At 32.5% G+C, this 27,605-nt stretch overlaps 1 protein-coding gene across 2 annotated transcripts; it reads left to right on the top strand.

The window, feature by feature from the left end:
• On the top strand, positions 1-25,982 carry LOC107450032 (fatty-acid amide hydrolase 2-A). 2 transcript variants are annotated; one of them, XM_043051718.2, is made up of 8 exons: positions 1-252; positions 2,544-2,714; positions 10,468-10,687; positions 14,835-15,044; positions 16,818-16,937; positions 19,603-19,763; positions 22,083-22,169; positions 23,821-25,982. In XM_043051718.2, exons 1-8 carry the CDS (start codon positions 244-246, stop codon positions 24,442-24,444), a joined length of 1,602 nt encoding a protein of 533 aa, XP_042907652.1. In that variant the 5' UTR covers positions 1-243; the 3' UTR covers positions 24,445-25,982. The 2 variants fall into 2 exon arrangements, with proteins under 2 accessions (XP_042907652.1, XP_071041183.1); XM_071185082.1 differs by lacking the exons at positions 1-252; positions 2,544-2,714; positions 16,818-16,937 and adding an exon at positions 18,909-19,028 and having other exon boundaries at positions 10,461-10,687.
• Positions 25,983-27,605: the final 1,623 nt, after the last annotated feature.

The following is a 27,605-nucleotide window of genomic DNA, read 5'->3' as shown; positions in this document are numbered from 1 at the left end:
ACGACATCTCAGAAATGGCAATACTTCTACTTCGTTTTTTTACTTATCATAAGCGCAAACAAATGATCTAGTGATATCAAAGATTAAATTTGATACTTTCAGTTCTATCAGTTAATTTATTCTCTAAAAGTAAGTAACTGCACTCAGGCTAAGAATATTTATTCAGCATTCCTTCCATTGCTTATCATAACTTTAGAAACGCTGGATACGTTCTGATTCTTCAAGAAAAGTTTATCAAGAAACATGTCAACGGTGAGTAAAACCTTTTTTTTTCTTCTTGAAATTAAACACAGTTGCAGCTCTTATTTTATGTTAAAAATAATTTTTTTCAAGTAATTCATTTACATAAAATATATTCATGAATGTTTTTACTAAATAATGTAATTCTTTTAAATAATTGCTTGGTGTCAAATTCAAGAACAGTGTAAAGAAACCTACGACCTTCGTGCGTTTCTTTTGTACAGCTCTTGCACTAATTAATATTTAAGTTATATAGATTACGACAAATTGAAAATTAATAGAATTAAATTAAGTGCTGCCATCTATTGATTATAACACGAATTAGAATGCTGCTATGTTGCAGTTCCAGTTGGCTTGTGCAGCTGTGCTGTAATTTCATTGTCTGAAATTATTGTCATTCTGGTGCTTTTTATAGTTTTACTACGTCCTAATTTTAAAATTCTGTTTTGTTCATACTTTTGGCCACGATTCACTCCTACGTGAATCACACAAACCCAGTTGCTATAGCAACTTTCATCTACCATTCACAGTGACGGTGACTATTCTGAGAGACAGACTATACCTACTTTTCTCCATCTGCCTCGCACCTTTCAGCAACATGTATGCAGTGAAATTAGTGATTAATAGTTATCTGTGCGGGCTTATAACATTCTCATCCCGTCTTGCTATACTATTGTGAAAATCTAGTCATTGCCTTACTAATTAAAAAATTTTACTAAAATGGTTCTATTTAATTTTTCTAAATATACGCTTTTTTAATGATACTACTTGACATTCGTTTTTCTCCGTTATGTAAAATTGCTTCAGAAGAAAATTATACAAAGGAAACAAAACATTTAATCTAGAGAGAGAGTTTGATTATTTCTTTACTTCTGTAAAAAATAAAATGGTGTGTTTATTATTCTATGAAGCTTTGACTATTTTTTAAAAAGGGTAAGCAAATGAACACTAATTGACTCATAAAGAACATAAATATTTCAATTTAAAAGGTGAATCTCGACAAGAATTTGTATTGTATTTATTGAAAAATGCGTCTATTATTTTTATTTGAAACAGTATAAAAATTTGTGTAATTGCTTTTTTTTAAATTATGAAATATTAATGTGATAATAGTTAATGTTATGTAAATGCAAAACTATTTTATATTGTTGAAATTGTATTTTAATAAATGACTTAATGTTTTTTTAAATTATTTCTATAAAATGCACTTAATTGATAAAACTGTAAAAAGGCATCAATATTTTCATAAATGTGGCATTTATAGCAAATCTGCTTAAGCGGCCACCTTTATCACTGCAGTAACCTCTCACATCAAAAATGTTCCCCCACTCTGTTCTAGAACTTCGAAAAAGTCTAACATGTACAGTGCGCAAAAAGCAATCAGACACTGAAACCTATTTTCTCTGAATGAACACGCCTTTTTTCCACGTATCTGGACTTTTGTTCCCGAGAGAACGCGAGCAGCCTGAATGAACTTTAAGAAATGCGTGGGTCAAAAAGTGACCTCAAATTAAATTCTATCATACGCTTCTAAAGAAACTGTTAATGTAACACTTTTGAGTTTTAAATAATGATTATTTTTGTCATGACAATTTAAAGCTTTTTATCATTTTTTGTAGCACATGTTTAGTTAGTGCTTTAAAAATTAGAACTTATAGAATGCATGGGTCAATAAAAGTGACCCCAGCGTATTCTAGAATGTTAAAATATGAGTGAGAGGAGGTAACTGTTGCCCAAAAGTGTTGCCCAAATACTTTATTTCGGTGAGATAGGCTAAAGGTCTGGATCCCTCAATATTAAAGAAAAAACTACATTTCGAAGGATAGTTTAGTAATTTTTTGGAAGTATGTGTTTTGATGTTTAAAGCTTTCTCTATCCAATTATTATATGCGATACTGTATCATGATGGATAATTCGTAAAAGTCAAAAGGCGATTTTTATTCACTGAAATATTTAAAAAAAGGTGATATGATTTTCAACTATTATTCTTTAATATTATTAGCTTTAATACTATTAGCAGCACCTTCTAATAAAAAACTTTTGAACTACAAATTTGAACTTTGAAAGGAAACATTCATATCCTGTCATATGAATTTACTCCATAATTTTTTAAACCATAACTATAAACCATTTTAAAAATTGTCAACTTAATATAGGACACCCTGTATTATCCATGTATACTTAAATTATAAATTTGCCTTTTTTTAATGAGTAAAACCAATCTTCACCTGAGAAGCTGTAAGCAAAGTAAGCTAAAATGTTCATTATTGTTTGTCTTCAAATTTAAAGTTTTATAATTTCAGATATTAGTCTTTGTGAGAGTTGTGTTAATTTTGACTCGACCTATTTTCCAAATAGTCCTGAAGTATATTTATCGCATATTCATGGGAAGAACAAAGCCAGTGCCACCTATAAGCCACAAAGTCCTTTTGATGTCAGCCACAGATATAGCAGACAAAATTCGAAAAAAGCAGGTAATTTTTAACCTGTTTTGTATCTCGGGATCTTTTTGGCTATTGGTTTGAAATGAATCAGAGCGAGCCAATATTTTTTAGTGTTTTTTATTTCAACTTAACGAAACGACAACAAACAAAAGACTGAAGAGAAAAGCTATGTATCCTTACAGATGCGCACACTGCGCCATCTATCGCAAGGTAAAAATTTAATTTAATGGAAGGAAGATGTAACAACCTGACCGAAATTGTTAAAAATATTTTATTCACATAAATAATAAACAGGATGTTCCGATATGACAGCTCTTGTCAAAATTCTTGTCAAAAATGATCTCCAAAAAGTATGAGTATTGCAGGTCATAAATTAATTTACAAAGCACGGAAAAATAAAAATACTATCAAAATCAAACAAAGCTAGTGCCACCTATAAGCCACAAAGTCCTTCGAATGTCAGCCACAAATATAGCAGACGAAATTCGAAAAAAGCAGGCAATTTTTACATTTACCGAAATTGTTAAAAATATTTTATTCGCATAAATAGTAAATAATATACAGGATGTTCCGATATGACAGCTCTTGTCAAAATTCTTGTCTCCAAAAAGTATGAGTATTGCATGTCATAAATTAATTTACTAAGCACTGAAAAGCAAAAATACTATCAAAGTCTAACTAGTTGTTGCTGAATATGCAAAATTACAAAACAACAAGTATTCAGCGCTATTCTTTTAAAACCAAGCAGCCTCCTTAAAGGAAGTGATTTGTTGCCTGTTCTTTTCAGGTTTGGAAAAGTAGGAAAGCCATAATATTCCCACTAACGGTGTTATTTCAGATAAGATACCATTATCCTGACATACTATTGCCCGGTATTCCTTTCAAGTTTCTTTAAGTTTAAGGACTACTGCCAATATGCTGTTGCGTGATATTTCTTGCATTAATGTTTTTTAAGGTAAGGTGCCGTTCGATACATACTTGCTCGCCAATTTTTTACTGATGTTTGCTTAACCCTTTAACGTAGATGAGACACCGGTGACTTTTTCATACAGTTTTTTTCTGATTCTCTAGTTACAAGTATTGGTATATTTAATTGTAAAGAACAGTCTTATGGTTTTCTAAAAAAACCGTTAGATTATCGGGATTTAATTAGTTACAATTTTTTTTTTATTCACAAATTTTTCAATATTTATTTTTGTTAATTAAAGAAATTTCAGAGAGGAATAACTGTTTCTCTCAGATCTAAATAGTTGCAGACAAGTTAAAATTTAAAAATTATTTTTCAGTTGTGAGCCGTGTTTGGGAAAAAAGTATGAAAAATTTGTTTTATAAAAATTCTGCGTCAAAGTTTTAATGGTAATTTATTGTGGGAAATTTAGTACCACCTTTAGGCATTATCGTGCATATGATAGTACGCATAATGAATATGATAGTACGCATAAATAAAAGTTGATATTAAGTGGGCATACTTAAAGCGACGGAATGTATTTTAATGAATTTTATCATTATGAAAAAAATATTTCATTTTCATCGTCGAGTTGCTGAAATCGAAAATAAATTCTGTCTGATGCATCTGTTTCTGGAAAAGCTGACAAGTATGCCCGATTTTTTTTTTCTTCAACTGCAAAAGATATGAAACAATCCGCCATTATAGGGAGAGAACTTGAAATGAAAAACTAGTGCTGTATGCTTGTTGATACCAAATCTTGCTGTCTGAGAATGGAAGAAACATTGAAAAAATAAAAATGGTTATCATGAACACATTTAACTTTTCGCAGGCTGGTTAAAATAAGTTGAACATAATACATAATTGATGTTCTATGTTTCATCACTCAATTTTATGAACGTTCACCGAATTTTCGAAATTAAAAATCAATTAATAAATCATAAAATATGCTATAACATTAACTATTTTTAGTGCAGCGTTGACATCTATGCAAATGACTCCATTGGAAGTTGATATCAAATCCAAATGACTCCATGCATGACTCCAAATGCAAATGACTCCATTGTGGGTTGTATGACACACAGTTTTTAGGACACACAGCTTATGAATAAGTTAATGAAACCTTTTCTGAAAATAATGTGGGTTACTTACTCATATATCAGTAGCTAAGACCTTTCTAACTAAATAAGAATATTTTGTAATAATTTGATTCATTTAAACTTGCTTCCTTATCCCCTTTTCATTGAATTCAAAGTATTCTCGTAGAATTTAAAACTTACAAAAACTCATGCTTCAACTTATTTTAAGTCCATTTTAACCTATTAAGGTCTTATAATAATGCAGGCATATCAATGGATATATACACCGAAGAGCCATTACATTATGACCACCCCGCTAATAACATGTAGGACCACCTTTAGCCCTCAAAACTGCTAGCACCCGCCGATTCCACAAGGTGCTGATAGGTAGTCTGAGGGATCTGGTACCAAGCGCTCACCAACTGGTCCTGCAATTCCCTCACATTGCGAGGGGGTAGCGTGGTAGAGCGAATTTGGTTTTCCAAATTGGACCACAAATGCTCTATTGGATTAAGGTCAGGTGAATTTGGGGGCCAAGACATGACTTGAAAGTCACTGGAATGTTCCTCGAACCAATCCATGACGATTCGACCCTTATGACATGGTGCATTATCCTGTTGGTAAACACAATCCCCTGCAGGAAAAACTGTTGCCATGAATGGGTGAACCTGGTCTGCAACTATGTTCAAGTAGCTTACAGACATCAGGGATTGTTCTATGAGGATTATGGGTCCTAATGTGCCCCGTGAAAACATTGTTCCTGGGCGAGAAACCATGAAGACCTGGGTGAGCCCATTGTTATAGATGGAGGATGGTCATAATGTAATGGCTCTTCGGTGTATATACATGTGCTTACATTTATTCCATATATTTTTTTTTTTACATGCACACTTTTGATTCTACAGAGTTGTTTGGTAAGTAATTTAATTTTTTTTTCTCATGAAAATGAAAAGAGATTTTCTTATAGTGAATATATTATTTTATTAAATCATAATTAGTCCATACTTGACCAATGCTTTTTGCCCACTTTCTGGCACTTTTTTTCTTTAATGGAAAAAACAGCTGCTGGTGACTTTTGTCCTCATTTGAAGAAAAAGTATTACCTACTAAAATTTTTCTGAAAATCTGAACAAATGGACAACCTATTTCTTGTCCCCAGTGATGATACGCTTCAAAATACGATAATTCTTCTAACCTTTAAGAAGCAAATCACAAATGTCTAATGCGAAGGCGAAGACACAAATTTCTTGCCTCAAGAACAATTTGTTTGAGCATTGAGAATAAAGCTAGGAGTTTCAAATAATCATTAATAATCATCGACAAATTCAATCAATGTTCTCACGAATTGATATTAGCCAGTTTGCATCATTTAATGCCTTTATTGCGCCTTCATAAGCCTAAACTGGCTTACTTTTAATTTTTCAATAGTTAGTCTTTCATAGTCAGCCTAAACCTTACTTTTTAACCTTTCGATAGCAAAAAAGGCAAAATATACCGAAAATGCTGATTTTCCTTTTCTATATTTGAAAATAAACGAACCAAAATTTACTGCTTAGTCAACTTTCAATCAATTAACTTTTTCACACATAACATCTATCCAATAACAGCTTTCAACATTTAAAAATATTCTACTACTCAAGTGTTTAGCTGGCTGTGAAAAAAATTTAAGGGTGTTCTCTGCTGGGAAAAAAAGGCAAATACTTTCCAAACAACCTAATATTTCAATTAATAAGTTGACATTTTCTTACATTTATTTTACGTAGTGATTGTTTTTCTTCAATAGTTGAAGTGTGAAGATGTTATGCGTGCTTATATTAACAGAATTCGTCTTGTTGAACCCTATATAAATGCTGTTGTTGACGAAAGATATGATGAAGCTTTAGAAGACGCCAGGAGAGTAGATCGTTTTTTGGAAAGTGGAGAAAAGACAGTAGCCGAAATCGAGAGAGATGAACCACTCTTAGGAGTCCCATTTACATGTAAAGAATCAATTGGGGTAAAAGGTCTGATTTGGAGATACTGCATTTTATTGTTTTATTGTGTTTTATTTGAGAATTTTTATAATTTATGCTTTATATTGCTTACTATCGATATTTCAACCAAATGCAAACTTACTCTCTAAGTAATTTTTAAACCTAGTATTGACCAAGATAATTCTGCAATATTTTAATCTTTTTTTCTCATTACCAAACTTTTCCCAATTACTGACAGTCCCGCAGTGGATTGATCGTCAAGACACGGTTCCCAGCAGATCCCCGAAGTCAAGCATCACTGGCTGCGGTGTCAGTGTGCGGGTGCGTGACCACTTGGATCACTCTGCGTAGGGACCGAGGGTGTGCGGTATTGGTCCTGGCTAAACTGTTCTACCGTAAAGTGCTCGACTTCGCTTGCAGGTCATCGTGCTACCGAAGCGATACAGCCATCCCTTCGGCAGAGGATCAAGATTGTGATGGCTTGTCTTCGGATCATCCTCAGGGATGCTTCCCAGACCGTTGCCAATAGCCCATTATGCAGCTCTAGTGAGACGTATATGAACTACAACAACATCTACAACCCAATAACTGCCATTAAAAATATTTTTATCAGTGATTAGAATTGGTTTAGAAATTGCTCAATAGCTTAATAAAACCATATCTTAAGATCTGGAAAGAGTTATTTCGCTTAATGATTGTTTACGTAAAACGTACGAATTTCGGTATGCCTCTTTTTTAATGATACGTTCTGCCCTCCTACATCATCTCAATGCTGAATTGCAATGAAATGCTGCACTCATAGAATTTTCGTTTTAAAATCGAGGTAAAATAACGTGCAGCAGAATATCCAACCAATTAGCAGTAAATTTTACGGTAAAAAAAAACAAACATTTTTTTACTATTACTTGTTTGAAACCATTTGTGATTAGTATGGTTAAAAAGCCATAAATATAAAACTATGCCGTTTTTCAACCATTTACAAAAAGCATGGTTTCAGAACCATAAAAATTAACCATAATAATAATGGTTTAGAACCATAAAAATTAACCATAATAATAATGGTTTAGAACTATAAAAATTAACCATAATAATAATGGTTTAGAACCATAAAAATAAAATTTAAATGGACTTTAGAGCTAAGCCTTTCGTTAGGTAATTGGTATTTGAGTTAGGTTTTGACTGAGTTGTGATTTATCAAATGAACCATGGAATGTGGTTTAATTAGTTTATCTGGCTATTTCACCCATCGTAAGTGATGAGAAATGCTAGACTTTTTGTATTAAGCAGCTTTTCGGTGCTTCCATCTATGCGTGAATGAGAGTATCGTATTCTAATAGCCCAGAGTCACAAATAGGGAAGTGCAAGATACTGAAAACTTTCCATGTGTTGAAGTGAATAAGGTATAATATGCACGCAGCTGCAAGAAACAAACTGGCTTTAATAGGTAGGCTTAAGGGGTGCGATAAAATTTTGATTGTTTATCCGTATTGCATGAAAGCAGTTAATAAACTGTTTTCTTACAGTTTACAATTTTATTATCATTTTATTTACTTATTCTTTTTTTTTGTCGTATGGCGATTGTTCCTGTTTTTCAGTGGCGCCATCTATGGCCAGGAATTCGACTTCTGTCACGCCATTCACACAACCACAACCCGTATTCTTTTTTTTTAATATGGTAAAATAACAATCAAATAAGTCATTATTTAACTATTTTCCTTAGAGAAATTTCTAACATTGTACAGTGACTAGTGTTCAATTCAGTTCCTTTTTTATTATGAGTTCGCACACTATTTGTTGTAAAACACAGCTGAAATTTATATTTTGGGCTAGGTTGTTGTGTAAAACTCTCCACTAAAATTTTAATAGTTTTTATTTCAATTTGTAACTTCTATGTTGAGAAGCAGTATATTACAGTCTATTTAATATTACATAATAGGGGTCTTACACATTAGTGTTACACAATAGCCCCCTGCTCACGAAGTAAGCCAACCACCAAAATTGCTACAGTAAGTCAATATTTCTTCACGATGAATATCTAAATGAAAAAGGTATTCAATTGAAATAGTCTGAAACATTTAATTGTTATAACACAGATTTAATTGCACAGTTTTAAATTATCGTTACTATTACCATGGTAAAATTTTGCTATTAAACAAGTACCTTTTTTTCTCTTCCTCCGTAAGTCTCTTTTCTAAAGTTAATCTTGTTGTAAATCTGCTTCGTAATTTCTCCGTTTTCACTAGCCCAACAAGTTTATATAAGTTAATAAGTTTGGATACTTATTGAAATATGTTTTTCCTAAAATGTANATATACACCGAAGAGCCATTACATTATGACCACCCCGCTAATAACATGTAGGACCACCTTTAGCCCTCAAAACTGCTAGCACCCGCCGATTCCAGAAGGTGCTGATAGGTAGTCTGAGGTATCTGGTACCAAACGCTCACCAACTAGTCCTTCAATTCCCTCACATTGCGAGCGGGTAGCACGAATTTGGTTTTCCAAAATGGACCACAAATGCTCTATTGGATTAAGGTCAGGTGAATTTGGGGGCCAAGACTTGACTTGTTCCTCGAACCAATCCATGATGATTCGACCCTTATGACATGGTGCATTATCCTGTTGGTAAACTCCATCCCCTGCAGGAAAAACTGTTGCCATGAATGGGTGAACCTGGTCTGCAACTATGTTCAAGTAGCTTACAGACGTCAGGAATTGTTCTATGAGGATTATGGGTCCTAATGCTGCCCATAAAAACATTGTTCCTGAGCGAGAAACCATGAAGACCTGGGCGAGCCCATTGTTATAGATGGAGGGTGGTCATGATGTAATGGCTCTTCGGTGTATATACATGTGTTTACATTTATTCCAGATATCTATTATTTTTATATGCACAATTTTGATTCTAATGAGTTGTTTGGAAAGTAATTATATTTTTTTCCCTGAAAATGAATAAGATTTTCTTATAGTGATTAATTTTTTTTTATTAAATCATAATTAGTTCATTCTTGACCAATACTTTTTGCCCACTATCTGGCACTTTTTTTCCTTAATGGAAAAAACTGCTGCTGGTGACTTTTGTCCTCATTTGATGAAAAAGTATTACCTACTAAAATTTCTGTGAAAATCTGAACAAATGAACAAACTATTTCTCGACCCCAGTGATGATACGCTTTAAAAATTGATAATTCTCTTAACCTTTGAGAAGCAAACACAAATGTCTAATGCGAAGACACAAATTTCTCTCCTTAAGAATAACTTGTTTGAGCATTGAGAATAAAGCTAGGAGTTTCAAATAATCATTAACTGTCGAATTCGACAAATTCAATCTATCAACGTTCGAATTGATATTTGAATTGATATTTGCCAGTTTGCATCATTTAATGCCTTTATTGCGTCTTCATCAGCCTAAACTGGCTCACTTTTATTTTTTCAATAGTTAGTCTTTCATAGTCAGCCTAAACTTTATTTTTGAACTTTTCGATAATAAAAAGTAAAATATACCGAAAATGCTGATTTTCCTTTTCTATATTTGAAAATAAACAAACCAAACTTTTCTGCGTAGAAGCAATCTATTTCGTTCACATATAACATCTATCCTATAACAACTTTCAACATTTAAAAGTATTCTACCACTTAAGCGTTAAGCTGGCTGTGAAAAAAATATAAGAGAGTTCTCTGTTGGGAAAAAAAAACGAAAATACTTTCCGAACCTAATATTTTAATTTATAAGTTGACATTTTCTTACATTTATTTTACGTAGCGATTGTTTTTCTTTAATAGTTGAAGTGCGAAGATGTTATGCGTGCTTATATTAACAGAATTCGTCTTGTTGAACCCTATATAAATGCTGTTGTTGACGAAAGATATGATGAAGCTTTAGAAGACGCCAGGAGAGTGGATCGTTTTTTGGAAAGTGGAGAAAAGACAGTAGATGAAATCGAGAGAGATGAACCACTCTTAGGAGTTCCATTTACATGTAAAGAATCAATTGGGGTAAAAGGTCTGATTTAGAGATACTGCTCTTTATTGTTTTATTGAGTTTTATGTGAGAATTTTTATAATTTATGCTTTATATTGCTTACTATCGAATTTTCAACCAAATACAAACTTATTCTCTAAGTAATTTTTAAATCTAGTATTGACAAAGATAATTGTTCAATACTTTAATACTTTTTTCTCATTAACAAACTTTTCCCAATTACTGACGGTCCCGTAGTGGACTGATCGTTAAGACACGGTTCCCAGCAGATCACAGAAGTCAGCCATCACTGGCTGCGGTCAGTATGCGGGTGGATGAGCACTTGGATCAGTCTGCGTGGGGACCAAGGATGTGCGGTATTAGTGCTCGCTAAACTGTTCTACAGTAAAGTGCTCGACTTCGCGTGCAGGTCGTCGGGCTACAGAAGCGGAGGAGCCATCCCCTCTGCAGAGGATCAAAATTGCGATGGCATGTCTTCGGATCCTCCTCAGGGATGCTTCCCAGACCGTCGCCAATAGCCTCTTGTGCAGCTCTAGTGCGACGTAAGTGAACTACAACAACAACTGCAACCAAATTACTGACATCAAAAATATTTTTATCAGTGATTAGAATTGATCTAAAAATTACTGAATAGCTTAATAAAACTATTTCTTAATATCTGGAAAGAGTTATATCCTTTAATGATTGTTTACGTAAAACGTACTCTTTTTTAATGGTACGTTTTGCCGTCCTACATCATCTCAATGCTGAATTGCTATGAAATACTACACTAATAGAATTTTCATTTTAAAATCGTGGTAAAATAACATGCAGCAGAATATCCAACCAATTAACCGCAAATTTTATGATAAAAAACTTTTTTTAACAATTACGGTTTCGAAACCATTTACAACTAGTATGGTTAAAAAACCATGAATACAAAACTATGCGGTTTTGTAACCATTTACAAAAAGCATGGTTTCAGAACCATAAAAATAAAATTTAACTGGACATTAGAGCTACGCTTTTCGTTAGGTAATTGGTATTTGAGTTAGGTTTTTATTGAGTTGTGATTTATCAAATGAACCGTGGAATGTGGTTTAATTAGTTTATCTGGCTATTTCACCCATCGTAAGTTATGAGAAATGCTACACTTTTTGTATTAAGCAGCTTTTTGGTGCTTCCATCTATGCGTGAATGAGAGTATCGTATTCTAATAGCCCAGAGTCTCAAATAGGGGAGTGCAAGATACTGAAAACTTTCCATGTGTTGAAGGAATAAGGTATGTGAATAAGGTATAATATGCACGCAGCTGCAAGAAACAAACTGGCTTTAGTAGGTGGGCTTAAGGGGTGCGATAAAATTTTGGTTGTTTATCCGTATTACATGAAAGCAGTTAATAAACTGTTTTCTCACAGTTTACAATTTTATTATCATTTTATTTACTTATTCTTTTTTTTTGTCGTATGGCGATTGTTCCTGTTTTTCAGTGGCGCCATGTATGGCCAGGAATTCGACTTCTGCCACGCCATTCCCACAACCACAACCCGTATTCTTTTTTTTTAATATGGTAAAATAACAATCAAATAAATCATTATTTAACTATTTTCTTTAGAGAAATTTCTAGCATTGTACAATGACTTGTGTTCAATTCAGTTCCTTTTTTATTATGAGTTCACACACTATTTGTTGTAAAGCACAGCTAAAATTTATATTTTGGGCTAAGTTGTTGTGTAAAACTAGTTAAATTCTCCACTAAAATTTTAATAGTTCTTATTTCAATTTTTGACTTCTATGATGAGAAGCAGTATATTACAGTCTATTTAATATTACATAATAGGGGTCTTACCCATATAGCAAAAATTCTTCCGTAGTAGCTCCCACGGAGGAATCGCTCAACCTCCCCCGGAGCTCCCGACTTTTCCCGAATTCCTCCCGCGGAGCTCCTCAGTAATGCAAAATGTCCGCACCTTTCAATTCCTCAGTTCCTCCGGCGGGCTTCCCGAAAGTCACTCCATAGGAGGAGCCGAGGAAGAATGATGAGGAAGTTTCAAGGTCTCATACTTTCCGATGGCTTTCCCCGGGCAGTCTCCTAAGGAAGAACTGAGGAAGTTTCAAGGTCGCATACTTTCCTCGGGTACTCTCTTTAGGAAGTGCTGAGGTAGATTTGAATCTTATGGCTTTCCCTTAGGCTACTAATACATATAATTATACTTACTAATACATCTACATTATTAGATTCCCAAAAACTCCAAGTTGTTTGTGGAAATCAAACGATGCGGCTTAGAAGGGGCAATAGAAGGAAAGACTTGATATCAAAATAATAAACAAGTTCCCTCACTAAAGCCCCACTGAGCCATCCTGCATCATAGATAATCGCTAAACTTGATCACTTCTCCACAGTTAAAGGTAATGCTTGCACAACCTCTGCTTAGGAAATCTTACTGTACTTATATGCATTCTGGTATTTCATCAATTATTGATGAAAAATATAAATAATTATAAAATAATCTTAACTTTACTGGCATTTTGCACAAGTAGATTCAGTTGAAAATATGTCGCTAAATACATCATTTAGTAAAAACTACACCATTAATGAAACAATAAATATATCAGATAACATTTGATGGATTTATTACAGTGCTATTTTTTATTAACTTACTTAAGTTTAATTTAATGTGATATACAAGTCTACAATTACCCCCTTACGACATACGGTTATATAATCTTAAAGAAAAGTAATTATCAATGTCAATGTACCATCATTTACATTTGAAAAAATTTTTATTGTAAATGATGGTTCATTGACACCTACCTTTTATTATATTTTACCTATTCTGCACACATAAAAGAATTAAAAAGTTTAGAAATTTTTTTATTGATTAATGGTTTTTATATACAAAATAATAAACTATCGTATCTTTAAAATAATACTCTTTTTATTAACAGACATTTCTTATTATATCAAAGATAAAATCGGAGAACAAGTATGTTACTAGGCCTAACTCAGTAACGTGGAAATCATTAACTACTTTAACACAGATAATTAGAATTATAAAATGTGGTAAACGTTTAAAATACATAGATACAATATTATAAACAGAAAAAAATTATTCAAAACAATTAACTTACTTTATTTACTGAATCATAAATGAAGAGCTCAAAATTACAACAGTCAACATAGCTACACTTGATTACACCTGTAAGCAACAAACTATCTATACCTCCGCGCAATTTCTTCAGCAGGGTTACTTTTCAAAAATTCTTTGGTGAGAATTAAATTCTAGTCAAGCACATCTAGCGCATGCGCAATTGCTCAGCCGGTTGCACGCGTAGACTTAAGTAATTATGATGCTCCTACGGAATAACCAGGGAGAAAAATCCATTGGATTGATTTCTAACGGATGACCGGTGGAGGAATATCCGTAGGCGATGTTTCCGAAGGACTTCCTACGTATGGAATGTTAGGAATGTTAGAATGGAATTTCCCTCGGCTTTCCCCTATTTATCCGCGCCTTCCCTCGGAAGAAAGGGATGCATTTGGGAGGTCCTAGGGAAAGGTTTCGGAAGATGAGTGCTATATGGGTACACATTAGTGTTACACAATAGCCCCCTGCTCACGAAGCAAGCCAACCACCAAAATGGCTACAGTAAGTAAATATTTCTTCACGATGAATATCTAAATAAAAAAAGGTATTCAATTGAAATAGTCTGAAACATTTAATTGTTATAACACAGATTTGGTTGCACAGTTTTTAATTCTCGTTACTATTACCATGATAAAATTTTGCTATTAAACTAGTACCTTTTTTTCTCTTCCACCGTAAGTCTCTTTTCTAAAGTTAATCTTGTTATCTGCTTCGTAATTTCTCCGTTTTCACTAGCCCAACAAGTTTATATAAGTAAATAAGTTTGGATACTGATTTAAATATGTTTATCCTAAAATGTAATTTAATGAGTTAATAACATATAAGGCTACTTTATAATAACTACCATTTTTAGTTTTAAGTCCTTAAATTGGAATAATAATCATAATCAAAACTTAATTATTGCAGAGAGTTCTAAGAAAAGAAACTTATTAATTTTCTTCTTTTTCTCTATTTTCTTTTTATCAATTTTGCCTTTATTGTGCTATCTATCTATCAGTTTATTACGTGAAAACTAATTGAAATTATTCCTTATTTCATAGGCTTATCTCAAACAGCTGGTATTTATGAAGTAAAAGATCGAAAAGCAGAAAACGATTCTGATGCCGCTGGTTTTTATAGAGCAGCCGGAGCTATTCCTGTAACTGTAACCAATGTTCCCGAGAGATGTATGTGGTGGGATAGTGCAAATCACATTTACGGAATTACAAAAAACCCTTTTGATCACTCTAGGACTCCTGGTGGAAGTACAGGTAAAATTCATTAAAGTAATAATTAGCATCAAAGCCTTACAAGATTTTTGTTTATTGTTTCGTTTGATTTAGTTAGTTTACCTTTTCAAATGTATCTGCTACACTCAACGAAAGAAATTTTATTTAAATTCTATGAAGTTTCTTAACTCTTCAGACATTAGTGTTCTCATTTTGGCATTAAAGAAAAAGAGTACTAACTTAGTCATTTCATTTTTGGCATTTATTTTTGAAATTTAAATGCTTTTGCATACTATCATACATGATTAATAAAACTTTACATTTTAAAATCCCTTAAATGCAATTATTGATAAACTAAATGTGGCAGCTAAAATTATCAAAGCGCACTTCACTTAAGCACAAATGTACAACCATGTAGAAGTAAACTTCTACATTCATAACTTCTCTGCAGGGTACAAGTTAAATCAAACCTCTTAAGAACTATTTGCTATTATACTGTAATTTGACAAGTCGATAGCTCCAATTTTGTAGGTTTATGACGTGAGACTATTAATCGTGTAACATATTATCCGTACTCAAAATATAAAAATTAAATAGTCCAGATACAATACATATTATATACTATGTTAAAACAGTCGTTGAACAGCCGACCCAATTTTATGAGTTTAGGACTGCCAGTGCTTAACTCCGTAGCTTTATATTTTTTAACCCTAAACAGAAAACAAATGAACTTCTGGATCAAGTATTTGGAGAAATTTATCTTCGTGGGAGACTTTGTGATGGAAATAACCGATATTTGCGTTATCTATGGAGGAAAACCATGAAAACCTCCCATAGTTAGCTTGACGACAAGGGCACCCTAACCCAGGATCCGTCTACTGCGGAGGATATTTTACGTCAGCGCTGTGGTCGGTGCGGGTTGTGTGCGGCATTCGTATCGATCAGCCATCGCTTTGATACAAACTAGGGCAACTTCATTGGGAGGCGAAAGCTCTGTGTTATACAATATGTTTCTATTTCTATGTCATGAATGGTCGATTTGGGGTACGGGTGTCACAGTATGGCTCGGTATAGTTTTTACAGTGGCATGGGAATATTAATTTCATAATCAACTATAGCTTTGTTAAAACCCATAGAACCCTACTGACGCTACACTGGAAATCAATATCGAAATTTACATGATTTGTTTATCAATTATTATTGCAGTTTTGAAACAGCATATGTATGCCGCAAGATTTTTTCCCCGCAATTTTGTTAAAATCTTCAAGAACTATTCCTAATAAAGGTGACTTAGAAAAAAAAGGCACAACTATTCAAAAGCCTGACGAATTAGATGCTGAATGTTTAATGATTATTATACATAACTGCTTAGAAGAAGTATTAAAAATTAAAAATTATTAAAAATTAAGTATTAATAATTATATTAATATCCCATTATAGCACTTGGAGCATTTGAAGAGGTAGATACGGTACTTCTAAGCACATTTTCCTTTAAAGGGAGACAATAAATTTAGGATGAATATAGTTTATTAATTTATTCCCCAGAGAAATTTATTAAAAAAAAAGAAAAGAAAAACATTAGAACCTGTAATACATTTTATATTAAACTCATTTACTTTTTTGAATTTATCTAAATAATCGTGATCTTTATAGATATTTTCTTGTTACTGGTTTTTGTTGCATTATCATGTTGATATTTTCTTGTTGCATCGAAAATACCTAAATATATTTACTAATATTCACTTGAGTCTAATAAGTGTTGTTTTTTCACTGAGTAGAAAATCTCTTAAAAATAGGTATTGTTTGAATGTTTAGGAGGCGAAGGAGCTCTTCTAACAACTGGTGGAGCGGTTATCGGCATTGGAAGCGATGTAGGTGGAAGTATTCGAATGCCCTCTTCTTTTAATGGCATATACGGACATAAACCTACAGCCGGTAATACAACTGCTTTGCTTTTATTATTTATGTTCTTTACTTATTACCTCGTATAAACACGATGAAAAGACGAAATTTATCTTTTTACTAAGTAGCTTTCTTAATTACCAACTTTAATATTTATTTATTGAATCTTAGTCAAAATGAATGATGATGACCATGTTACGAGGCCGAATTTTGGAAAGTAAATTGGCATTCGAAAAAGAGGACGACCAAACACCAGATGGATTGATTTCTTGTAAAAAGATCTTAAAACCATGGGTGCCATCAATGGAGAAACCTCGTGTTTGATCTTAGTCAAATTAAATGAGGATGACCCAGTTACGAGGCTGAATTTAGGAAAGTATACTGGCATTCGAAAAAGAGGACGACCAAACACCAGATGGATTGATTTCTTGTAAAAAGATCTTAAAACCATGGGTGCCATCAATGGAGAAACCTCGTGTTTGATTGAGCAAGATGGAAAGGATTTGTCGGTACGGCTTTGGCCTCTACAGGGCTGTCATGCTGATGGAAGACGATGTAGTCAAAACGTAATCGAAGCTATGCATATCCGGAGTCGTCAGCTAATATTGAAAAAAAAAACTTTAAAAAATCTGGTGATTACACAAGGGAGCAAATTTTTTGTTGCACTCATACAAAAAAATGATCTTTCCTAATTCGGGTGTGAAAATTTCAAATCTTAAATTAGTTTTGCTTCTAAAACTGAAAACATATTTTTAAAATGTCATTCCTAGTTTATGTATTATCGAAATATACAAGTCTACAACAGAAGGTCCCATAAATGTTGCTATAAACTTTTGGGGAGCTAGGGCACATCATCAAGATTAAAATGACATAGGAACCCATCTCCAGAAATGTCATCGTACACGGCTAGGAGCGTTTTCTTAATACGACCTATTCAGAAACACATGAAGAAACAGTTCATAATAGAAAAACACCCTTAGCAGTGTATGATCCCTTATTCTCCTAGAAGGTCACAACATTTATGCAATCTTCCGTTGCAAATAACGTGTTGAAACTTGTACATTTCGACAAAACACAGACTAAAAATATCATTAAAGAACTATAGCTTTGAGAGAAACCGATTATTGTGACCAGCGATACGAGAGTAAGATCTATTTAAAAAAATCTCATGAAACATGAAACAAAAATATTTTTCCCAGTGCTATTAAGATAAATTAGCAATAATTAACCCTCTAAAAATTCGATTTATGAACGATTTTGAGTAAATCATGTCCGCATTGGTATTAAAATGAAATGAAGACTTCGAAAACTTCCCATGGTTAATCGTTGGCAAGAAAACTCAAACCCATAATCTGTCTAATGATGAAATTTTCCAAAGGATTCAAACCTGGGTTGAAAATAAAACAAGACAAAAAATTCCTGAATTTTGTATTAACTTAACTAGTTACTTGTATGTAGTACACACTACAGTAGACTAATACAGCAAATTTTAACTCATCTAGATAATATCTTTGCTTGGAATACGCCCATTATTATAAAAACACATTCCGCCACGCATTTTGACAGAAATTTCATTTATTCATTTATTTATTGCTTAAAACAGCCGACCGGCCTGTGTAGGGGTTAGAGAACTGCCCTTGCATCAGAATCCTCATAGAACAATCCCTGACCTCTGTAAGCTACTTGAACATAGTTGCAAACCAGGTTCACCCATTCATGGAAACAGTTTTTCCTGAGGGGGATGGTGTTTACCAACAGGATAATGCACCATGTCATAAGGTTCGAATCGTCGAGGAACATTCCAGTTACTTTCAAGTCATGTCTTGGCCCCCAAATTCACCTGACCTTAATCCAATAGAGCATTTGTGGACCTAGTTGGANGATATTTTCTTGTTGCATCTAAAATACCTAAATATATTTAAAAATATTCACTTGCGTCTAATAAGTGCTGTTTTTTCGCTGAGTAGAAAATTTCTTAATAATAGGTATTGTTTGAATGTTTAGGAGGTGAAGGAGCTCTTCTAACAACTGGTGGAGCTGTTATTGGCATAGGAAGCGATGTAGGTGGAAGTATTCGAATGCCCTCTTCTTTTAATGGCATATACGGCCATAAACCAACGGCCGGTAATGCATCTGTTATTCTTTTATTGTTTATGTTCTTTACTTATTACCTCGTATAAACACGATGAAAATACGAAACAATTTATCTTTCTGCTAAGAAGCTTTCTTAATCACTAACTTTAATATTTATTCATTGAATCTTTTATCTCTTAAAACAGCCGACCGGCTTGTGTAGGGGTTAGGGAACTGCCCTTGCATCAGAAAGGTTCTGGGTTCGAATCCCAGGCGAGGCATGGAGTTTCTTTCATTCTCTGTACTATCTATCCTTATTGTGGGAGCAACGTTGGCCCACCTAATATGGTGCCCTGAAAGAATAGCCAATAAATCTGCCCTTCATATGCCTATATGATGTCCAGATGGGTCATTCTAAAAGGTGGGCATTGGAAGAAAAAAAATTTTCGTAAAACAAAATATTAAAAAATTCGACCATAAGGTTGATATAATTGTATATATGCAATGACTGTTCGTTACAGTGTGTGTTTGAATAACAAATCATGGTGTTCTTCAACATCTTGATAGTAAATTTTACTTTTATAACATTATTATTTACGTTAAAATATGTTTTATATGTTCTTAGAGGTTGTGTCAAATGTTGGAAAGTATCCATATCATGAAGTACACAGTAAGAAAGTAGATCACATTTCCTGTACTGGCCCCATGTGCCGATACATTGAAGATCTACCTCTTCTTTTGAAAATTCTATCCGAAAATGATCAAAGGCTACAGTTGGAAAATAAGGTGAAAATAATTTTCAATTCTTGATTTTAAGAAACATTTCAAATTAGAATTTATTTCAGAAAACATTTCATTGTTACCGAATCTAACAAAAATCAACCAATGATTTGTAATAACTTTTACAGAAAAACAAACCGAACGAAGAAACTAACCTTATATAGAACGAAATGAATTGTTTGTACCTTATTCTCATCAAATTTTGAAACTAGTTACAAAATTTGTCGATGGATGACAGAAAATTATTATTATAATTAATCTGATTGTTATTAATAATAAAACAATTAATAAAAATTTATATCGCCTGTAGTAAGGAAAACAAGATAAAACTTGAATCTACTTGCTTCATTTAAAAATTTATTTCAACTAATACTAATACATCATAATCATGCTATTTAAATATGGATATTTTATGCTTTGTTTATCATTTGGAATTGTACACAATATTAGGGAAATATGAGAAATATTTAGTCGTTTTATACTTCACTGGCTTATTTTGAGCATTGTCCATAATGCGAGATTACGTATCACCAGGTTCTTTAACATGTTAAATGTCACGGGGATCACCGGTGACCGGGGAAGCCAAGATTATTAGAAGCACCTAATTTGAGTAAATTTTTAATGCATTTAATTTCTTTTACATTATTATAGTTACTAAAATGGTTTGAAGAAATTAATGCAATATAGAACACACCGAAATCATTTTGGCCAGACGGGCAAGCCATGTAAAATTAGCGTGGCATTCAACTCGTTAACATAAGCATGCTTCAAATCGTTTTTAACTTCAAAAGAAAATCACAATTTGATATCGAAGAATTAATTAATAAAATTTTTATTATAAAAAGGAATTTATTATTTTAAAAAAACACTATTTTGCTTCTTCGAACCGGATGAACATAACTGCATTAGTACGGAAAAAAAGTTGTTGCTTATATGTAGAAAAGTTGTTGCTTAAAAAGTTGATGTTTAAAAAATGTTGTTGCTTTGTTATTTATCCGTCTTGTTATTTATCAGTAGATGTGGCTAACCAATCAAACTATTAATCTGCCCACAAAGGTTATTAACATGTTACTTTCCTTTTAAACATTGTGCGCATGCCCACAATAAACATATTATTTTCCTTTTAAATTTTGGTTTCTAACATAATTTATCTGAAGAGAAATAATTAAAATTCAGAGTTGTCTATTTTGTTTTAATCTATTATCTTCCATATTAATGAAGGAAGAAATTTGTTCTTGCATGTGTGAGCTTTTCGCGTAGGTTTTAGCAATCAGCTTTGTTGCAAATTAAACTTCAGTTGATTCTATCTTTTCTATTCTTTAGAAGCGAACATCAATGATATTAAGCTTTTAACTCATCTTAAAACCAAAAACAATTTTCAATTTTGAGCGTTTCTTAATAGCTATATATTTTAATCGATTTTGTTATTTATCCATAGACAGGAATAGGATGACGCCATACATTTAATAGTTTGAAAACTATTTTAAAACACGTGTTTCATATATTTGTAGTTATGCTTTTGAAACACGAGAAAAATCGTCGGAAAAAATTGCCTAACTATATGGTATATATCTTGAGTCTCATGCATTGGCAGCAAAAAAATAGCTTTATTTTCTAGCTGTTTGATAGTGTATAGTTGTATATTATTACAGCCTTACATAATATATAATATTATTAAAATTTTTTTATGAGAGCCGCGATAGCTCAGGGGATAGAGCATTTGCCTTCCATTGAATTAAACCGGGTTCAAATCCCGGCGATGGCTGGTCGATACGAATCCGCATCCAGCTTGCACTGACCACAGTGTTGACGTGAAATATCCTCAGTGGTAAACGGATCATGGGTTAGAGTCCCTTTGCTGACAGGCTAACCGTGGGAGGTTCTCGTGGTCTTCCTCTCCATGTAGATCATGCCGGTTAGTTCGATCAAAAAATATTCCACGTAGGCTTATTTCTCCCAATACTTGATCCAGAGGTTTCCTAGTCTTCTGGATTGGGTTCAAAATTAAAAGGCAGCGTAGTTGAACATTCGCAGCCGTAGACCGAAAATTGGTTTGGCTGTTCAACAATGGTAGAAAAAAATTATGAGTTGTACTTCGTTTACTAATTTTATAGGGTAAAATTACCGGGAAAGAATAATAGTAAAAACTGTTTAATTTTTTTTATTTTTTATTTTGGCTAATATTTTCTTTCAGAATTAGCCAAAGAAGCTAGAAAAAATGTGCTAGTGTTGATTTCACGCATTAATATATTATTTATGATTTTCTTTTCCCCGATGGAAAAGTGACCAACAAGTATGTAAATTTGCATACCCGTTTTCTTCTAGGTCGATTTTCATAAAGTGAAAGTATACTACATAGAAGAATTTCCTGATATACCAGCTGATCCAGCTATAAAACAAGCTATTAGAAAGGTAAAAATCATTTGTATACTTTTCAAACGATATGATATTCATAAATTATTTTGAAAAGGATAGTTTTCGTGAAGGTTTATAATATTTAAACAATGTGCATGTAAATTTTAAAGGCTATCTCATTTTAAACACCTTTTTTACATTTGCGGATAGTTGTAAATCAAAAAATTGAAACTTAGCAAACGCTAGGTTTTTTTTAATGAATAGGTTAATCTATAGCGATATAAACGGAACACCAAAGGCAGTTCAGCGTTGGCGAGTGATAGCTCACTAGTATTTTTATAATTTATTATGTCCTAATTTTTTATTCTAATTATTTTTTAAGCATAAATGATTTGAATGGAATGGCGGATTGACTGATCTGCTTAGGTTTTTTTTTATTCTTTTTTATTTAAGTTCTGCATTACCGGCTATCCCAAAAATGTCCGACTACTTAAATCAATTAAAAAAAATTGGAAAAAAAATATACAGGCAGTAAATGAGCACAGTATGCTCTTTTGAGCACTGCAAAAAAAATCGCGCAGCTGAACACAAGTTTATTACAGCTACTTAGCTGCTAAGTGTTACACTGCAGAAAATCCGAGAATAGTTCTTGTTTTAGTGAAACACATAGAATGTTCCTTTACACTACTTGGTGTTCAGCAGTCATCCCTATGTTTGTTATTAAGTAACACTAAAATTTATAGTTACAGTAAGAAATGATACATATAAGAATCAGTAAAGTTACTTTTATTACATTTCGAACAAGGGTTTACATAACTGAATCGGATACGCATTAAATACTGTATTCAGTTCAGTATTATACGCATTAAATACTGTATTCAAATATTCAGCTCAGAGACATTTATGAAAATTATTATATAAATATTAAAAAACATAATACAATAAAAAAATACATATTATAGAAAATAAATTTTTAATTAATTAAATTTTGTTTCAGCAAATATTGTATAGGGGCATGGAAAAAAGCAACAATCACGTCAACTCTTACTCGATTAAAGCAAATTACTGGCGATATCCGAAATCCACTAATGTTGGTGTTTTCGGAAGCAAAAACTTGGAGTAAGCTTTCTAATTCTTTGGAGTTGAGACTTAACTACACCCTTTAAAGTGTGTATGAACACGGAATTCAATATTACTTTGAAATAACCCTTAATTTTTAGAGTTTTTTAACATTAAATTCGGATAAGTTTACCACAGTTTTTACAGTGTACTTAGAAAACCAGAAATTTCTTTCTCACCAAATTTAAAAACTGATTGATAACCTTGCCAATAGATGACACTGCTGACTGAAAATAACAAACACTATGTTTATAATTACCAGCATTTGTAGCAACACCATATTTTAATCTCAGAACAATGAAAATCCTACTGTTGAAATGGTTTAGCATGCAGCAATGGAAGACATAGCTTATATTTTTTTTGAGTCAGCAACGCCATCTTTTTACAAAACTTGTAATTAAATCACAAAATTCTTTGTTCGCTGAAAGTAAAATTTCTAGTTTAAGAAGAATGCAGAAATTTGTATATTTCTAGCTCATCCTGCTTTTCTTTACTCATTTCTTTAGATAGACAGTCAAGTTCTTTGTATCCAGAATTTTCATTAATACAAAACCTACTTATACATTATTTGTTCTTTTTTTAATTGCAGGCTGCTCATTTCTTTGAAGAACAATATAACATAAAAGCCATTCCATTAAAACTTCCAGAGTTAAAGAATGCTTTAGACATGTGGCAATGCAAACTATTAGAAACAGATATTCCTCCGTTTAAACTATGTTTAGCACATAAAGACGGTAAAACCAATTTATTGTTAGAACTTCTTAAAAATATCTTTCACCTCTCACATCATACGCTTCATCTCATTTACTACTCAATGATTGAAATAAGAGAGAGAGACCAACGGTACTATGACCTTTTGCGACAATATGGAGTTCTGGAAAAAAAATTTCAAGAAATATTTAAGGAAGATTCTGTACTTTTAGTGCCAACACATCCAGAACCTCCACCATTTTATCACTTAACTATTCCTAACTTAGTTAATGTTGGATATACTGCCATCTTTAATGTTTTGGGATTTCCTGCAACTACCATACCTGCTGGTATGTGTGATGGTTTGCCTATTGGTATACAAGCGGTGAGTGGACATTTCAAAGATAGACTGACAATATCCACGGGTATGGAACTTGATAAACTGTTTGGAGGTTGGATTACTCCAGGGATCCCCAACCCTATGCCCGCGGGCACCATAGCGCCCGTCGATCGGTCTAGGTGAGCCCGCTGCTTGTGCCCAACGATAAAATACAATATTTAAGTTTTCCATTTTCCCATAAAATGATATGCAAAAATGAATGCTGTAAATTACTACAATAGTTACACGTAATGAAAATTATTACTGAAATAGTTAACTTAATTCTAGCAGCACCTTTGCAACTTCGACTTTTCAAGGCCCTGTTACAAAAAAATCCTGATGATGCTAACTTCATTTTACATTCTGAAGTACGCTGGCTCAGTAAAGGCAAAGTACTTGATAGATTTATACATTTAATCGAAGAAATAAAAAATTATCTTGAAGCCAAAAATCAAGTATTTTTAGAACTAACAGATCCTCTTTGGCTAGCAGATTTGTCTTTCGTAACAGACATAATTGAAAAACTAAATAATTTAAACTTGGAACTGCAGGGAAAAGACAAACTTACTGACGATTGCTTGCAAGTAGGAATTTCCTCATGTTCTCGCAATTAGGAAACGATAGACAGTGAAATGCAATGACAAAGATCACATTGACTGTATTTTATAAATAATTTTTATACTTCGTATGTTTTTCAAGCAATTCAGTAATCATTTATTTACACAAGAATATTAATACTAATTATATTCAGTTAATTTTTAAAATTAAAAATTGTATGCGCTATGTGTAGTGTGTGTATTAATACCTATATCTACCAACTATAAATTTATCTTGAAAAAATAAAGGGTGCCCGCCATTCAACCGATTATCTGGAATTTGCTCTTAGGTACAAAAAGGTTGGGGACCCCTGGATTACTCCATGTCCACTTGAAGTTCTTTAAATGTATAAGGAAATATTCTGAATGAGGTTTTCATTGTTGTTACACATAATCAAATACAATAATGAAAGTGTTCATTTTATTTGTTTATATGTGTCCTTCACATTGAATAAGAGCATATACAGTGCCTATTCCTTTAAAGATGTAAATATTCTCCATCTCAATATAAACAGTTAAATGATATCGAATTATAAATCAAAACAAACTTTGTAAACATATAATTTTATTTATTTTCATGCTTTTTTTATTGAAATTAAAACAAATTGTATACTTACACTGTACAACAAATCTGTAAAAAAAAATTTCTGTGTGATTTCGTATAAACAAAAGGTTCCATATTCATATATCAAATCCACAATGGACCATCATATAGCGAGAGAATTTGTCAAGCTTCTAGTCAATTTTCAAACATCTCAATTTCCAATACATGAAAGGCCTCGAGACTTCGAGAAGTTAGTTAGGACTTTTGTCACCAAAAATGTCATCAAAGTCATCCAAAAGATCGCCAAGTTGGCGAAGTCACACTGACAAGGAGAGCGCAAGGATATTTGAAAATGTAGTGCGTGGTAAACAAAAAATAATCACAGATTCGACAATGAATTATATAAGATAAACATTATTTTCATCTAAAAGACATTTTTCATGCTGTACAATGTTATTATTGATTACACACGTGTTGATATAATTTCAAGCGTGAATATCACTGCAATCTGGATCTTTAATAAACATTTGTGATAAACTTAATACTGCAATTTACTGAATATGTGTATTTTTTGGTTTACACGTGGCAGCATTTAAATTTTAAAATACTTTTTCATACTTTAAGTATTTTCAAATTTGATTATGATAACCTTTTGGTTATCATAATTAAATAGTTTGGTGCAAGTGGTTTCTAATAAGAAACCACTTGCGAGATTTATTCATGTACATAATGAAGTATAATGAAATTCAGTAACAGATTAAGCAATCATTCAGAAATACCATTACTCACACATTAAAATTTCTTACTATCTCCTCAGTTTTACAAGGCAAAATGGAGTTTTTATAAGATAATTAATCAGTATACTACTGTGTTTTTCTCAATTTCTTTACTTATGTAAATAAAGAGAAACTATCACTAAAACAACATATGTCAATATATATTGTTTCTCAAAAATAACAATTCTCTTAATTGGTGCAATATTTCTATCTTTCATACCAGATAGGAAAGTTTCTAAGCAATTAGTAATAGATAATACACAATACAAGCATTAGTTGTTATTGCAAATAACAGCAGCTATGTCAGTAGCAAAAGGTAAGATCCATTCAATTTCATTAATACAATTTTAAGCTGTCAATTAAAATGACGTACGTCAATATACTGCCAATGATACAAAACATAAAACTATACGTAATAGGTACAATATTCCATGCTGTCAGATAGATATTTTCCTTTGCTAAAAATGATAGTTTCTGAACTGCAACGCTGGAATAATGTCCAGTTTGAGACATTTTACAGAATTCGATGAAAACGCTTTTTGCTGTTTCTGACATGTCTGCAGCAGAAACTGAAGTTGCAATGAAGTTTATGAGTTGATGAACGAATATGCATCGCATCGTTATGCTCTGAGATGGGTCGAAAACTATATCAGGATGCAGAAAAGAAACTACAGAGTAGAAAACTACTGTCGCGCCAAAACTTACTAATAAAAACTGAAAAAACGAGAGTTCATTGTCGATTTTGGCTATTACAGATATCAACGCGGTATATTTCTTCAAAACATTTTGAACTTTATCATCAGTTCCTTTCGTAATCTCAAATTTCATTTCCTCAAAATGTTTTTTCAGTTGGTACGTGATGGTTACATATAAAGCAGCAAAGTTGTTCAGAGGTAATATCAGGCATACTTCTGTATAAATTCCAAATAATAAACCTATTACAATGTAATAATTGGCATTATTTAACTCATAATTAATCACAGCTGATTTCCAATAAATTGGTTTCGATGCCATTTCAACAGCGTATATTGTAAAATAAATTTGAATCAAAATGCTGACAATGATCCATGCATACATACACATTAAAAAATTTCATGTCGATGTTTTAAGTGCGTAAGAGTACATCTTTAAGAGTTTAGAAAGTGTTGAAAAACGCTGAAATCGTGAGATCATCGCAGCTCGAAATATAAGAAGAGTTGAAGTTGTTATAGCAAAACTCAACCTTAAGCCAGACAGTGAATAATACATAAAAACTAAAATAATCCCAAATAGTACCAGTACTATAGGGAGAAAATTAACCACAATCAAAATCAGGTTGCACACACTCAATCTTATTTTTTTAATATTATAAGACAGAGGAAATATTAAACTCAATTTAAATAAAAAGAA

The sequence above is a fragment of the Parasteatoda tepidariorum genome, chromosome 9 (assembly GCF_043381705.1).
Source record: "Parasteatoda tepidariorum isolate YZ-2023 chromosome 9, CAS_Ptep_4.0, whole genome shotgun sequence".
Taxonomy (NCBI): Eukaryota; Metazoa; Arthropoda; class Arachnida; order Araneae; family Theridiidae; genus Parasteatoda; species Parasteatoda tepidariorum.
The sequence above is the reverse complement of the archived record's forward strand: the minus strand, read 5'-3'. Positions and strand labels throughout refer to the sequence as shown.

Bases quoted from the DNA above. Each gene is read 5' to 3' on its own strand.
- LOC107450032 (XM_043051718.2), top strand. The intron at 2,715-10,467 runs GTAATTTTTAAC...TTTCTTTAATAG, and splicing joins ACAAAATTCGAAAAAAGCAG to TTGAAGTGCGAAGATGTTAT. The intron at 22,170-23,820 runs GTAAAAATCATT...TTTTAATTGCAG, and splicing joins TAAAACAAGCTATTAGAAAG to GCTGCTCATTTCTTTGAAGA.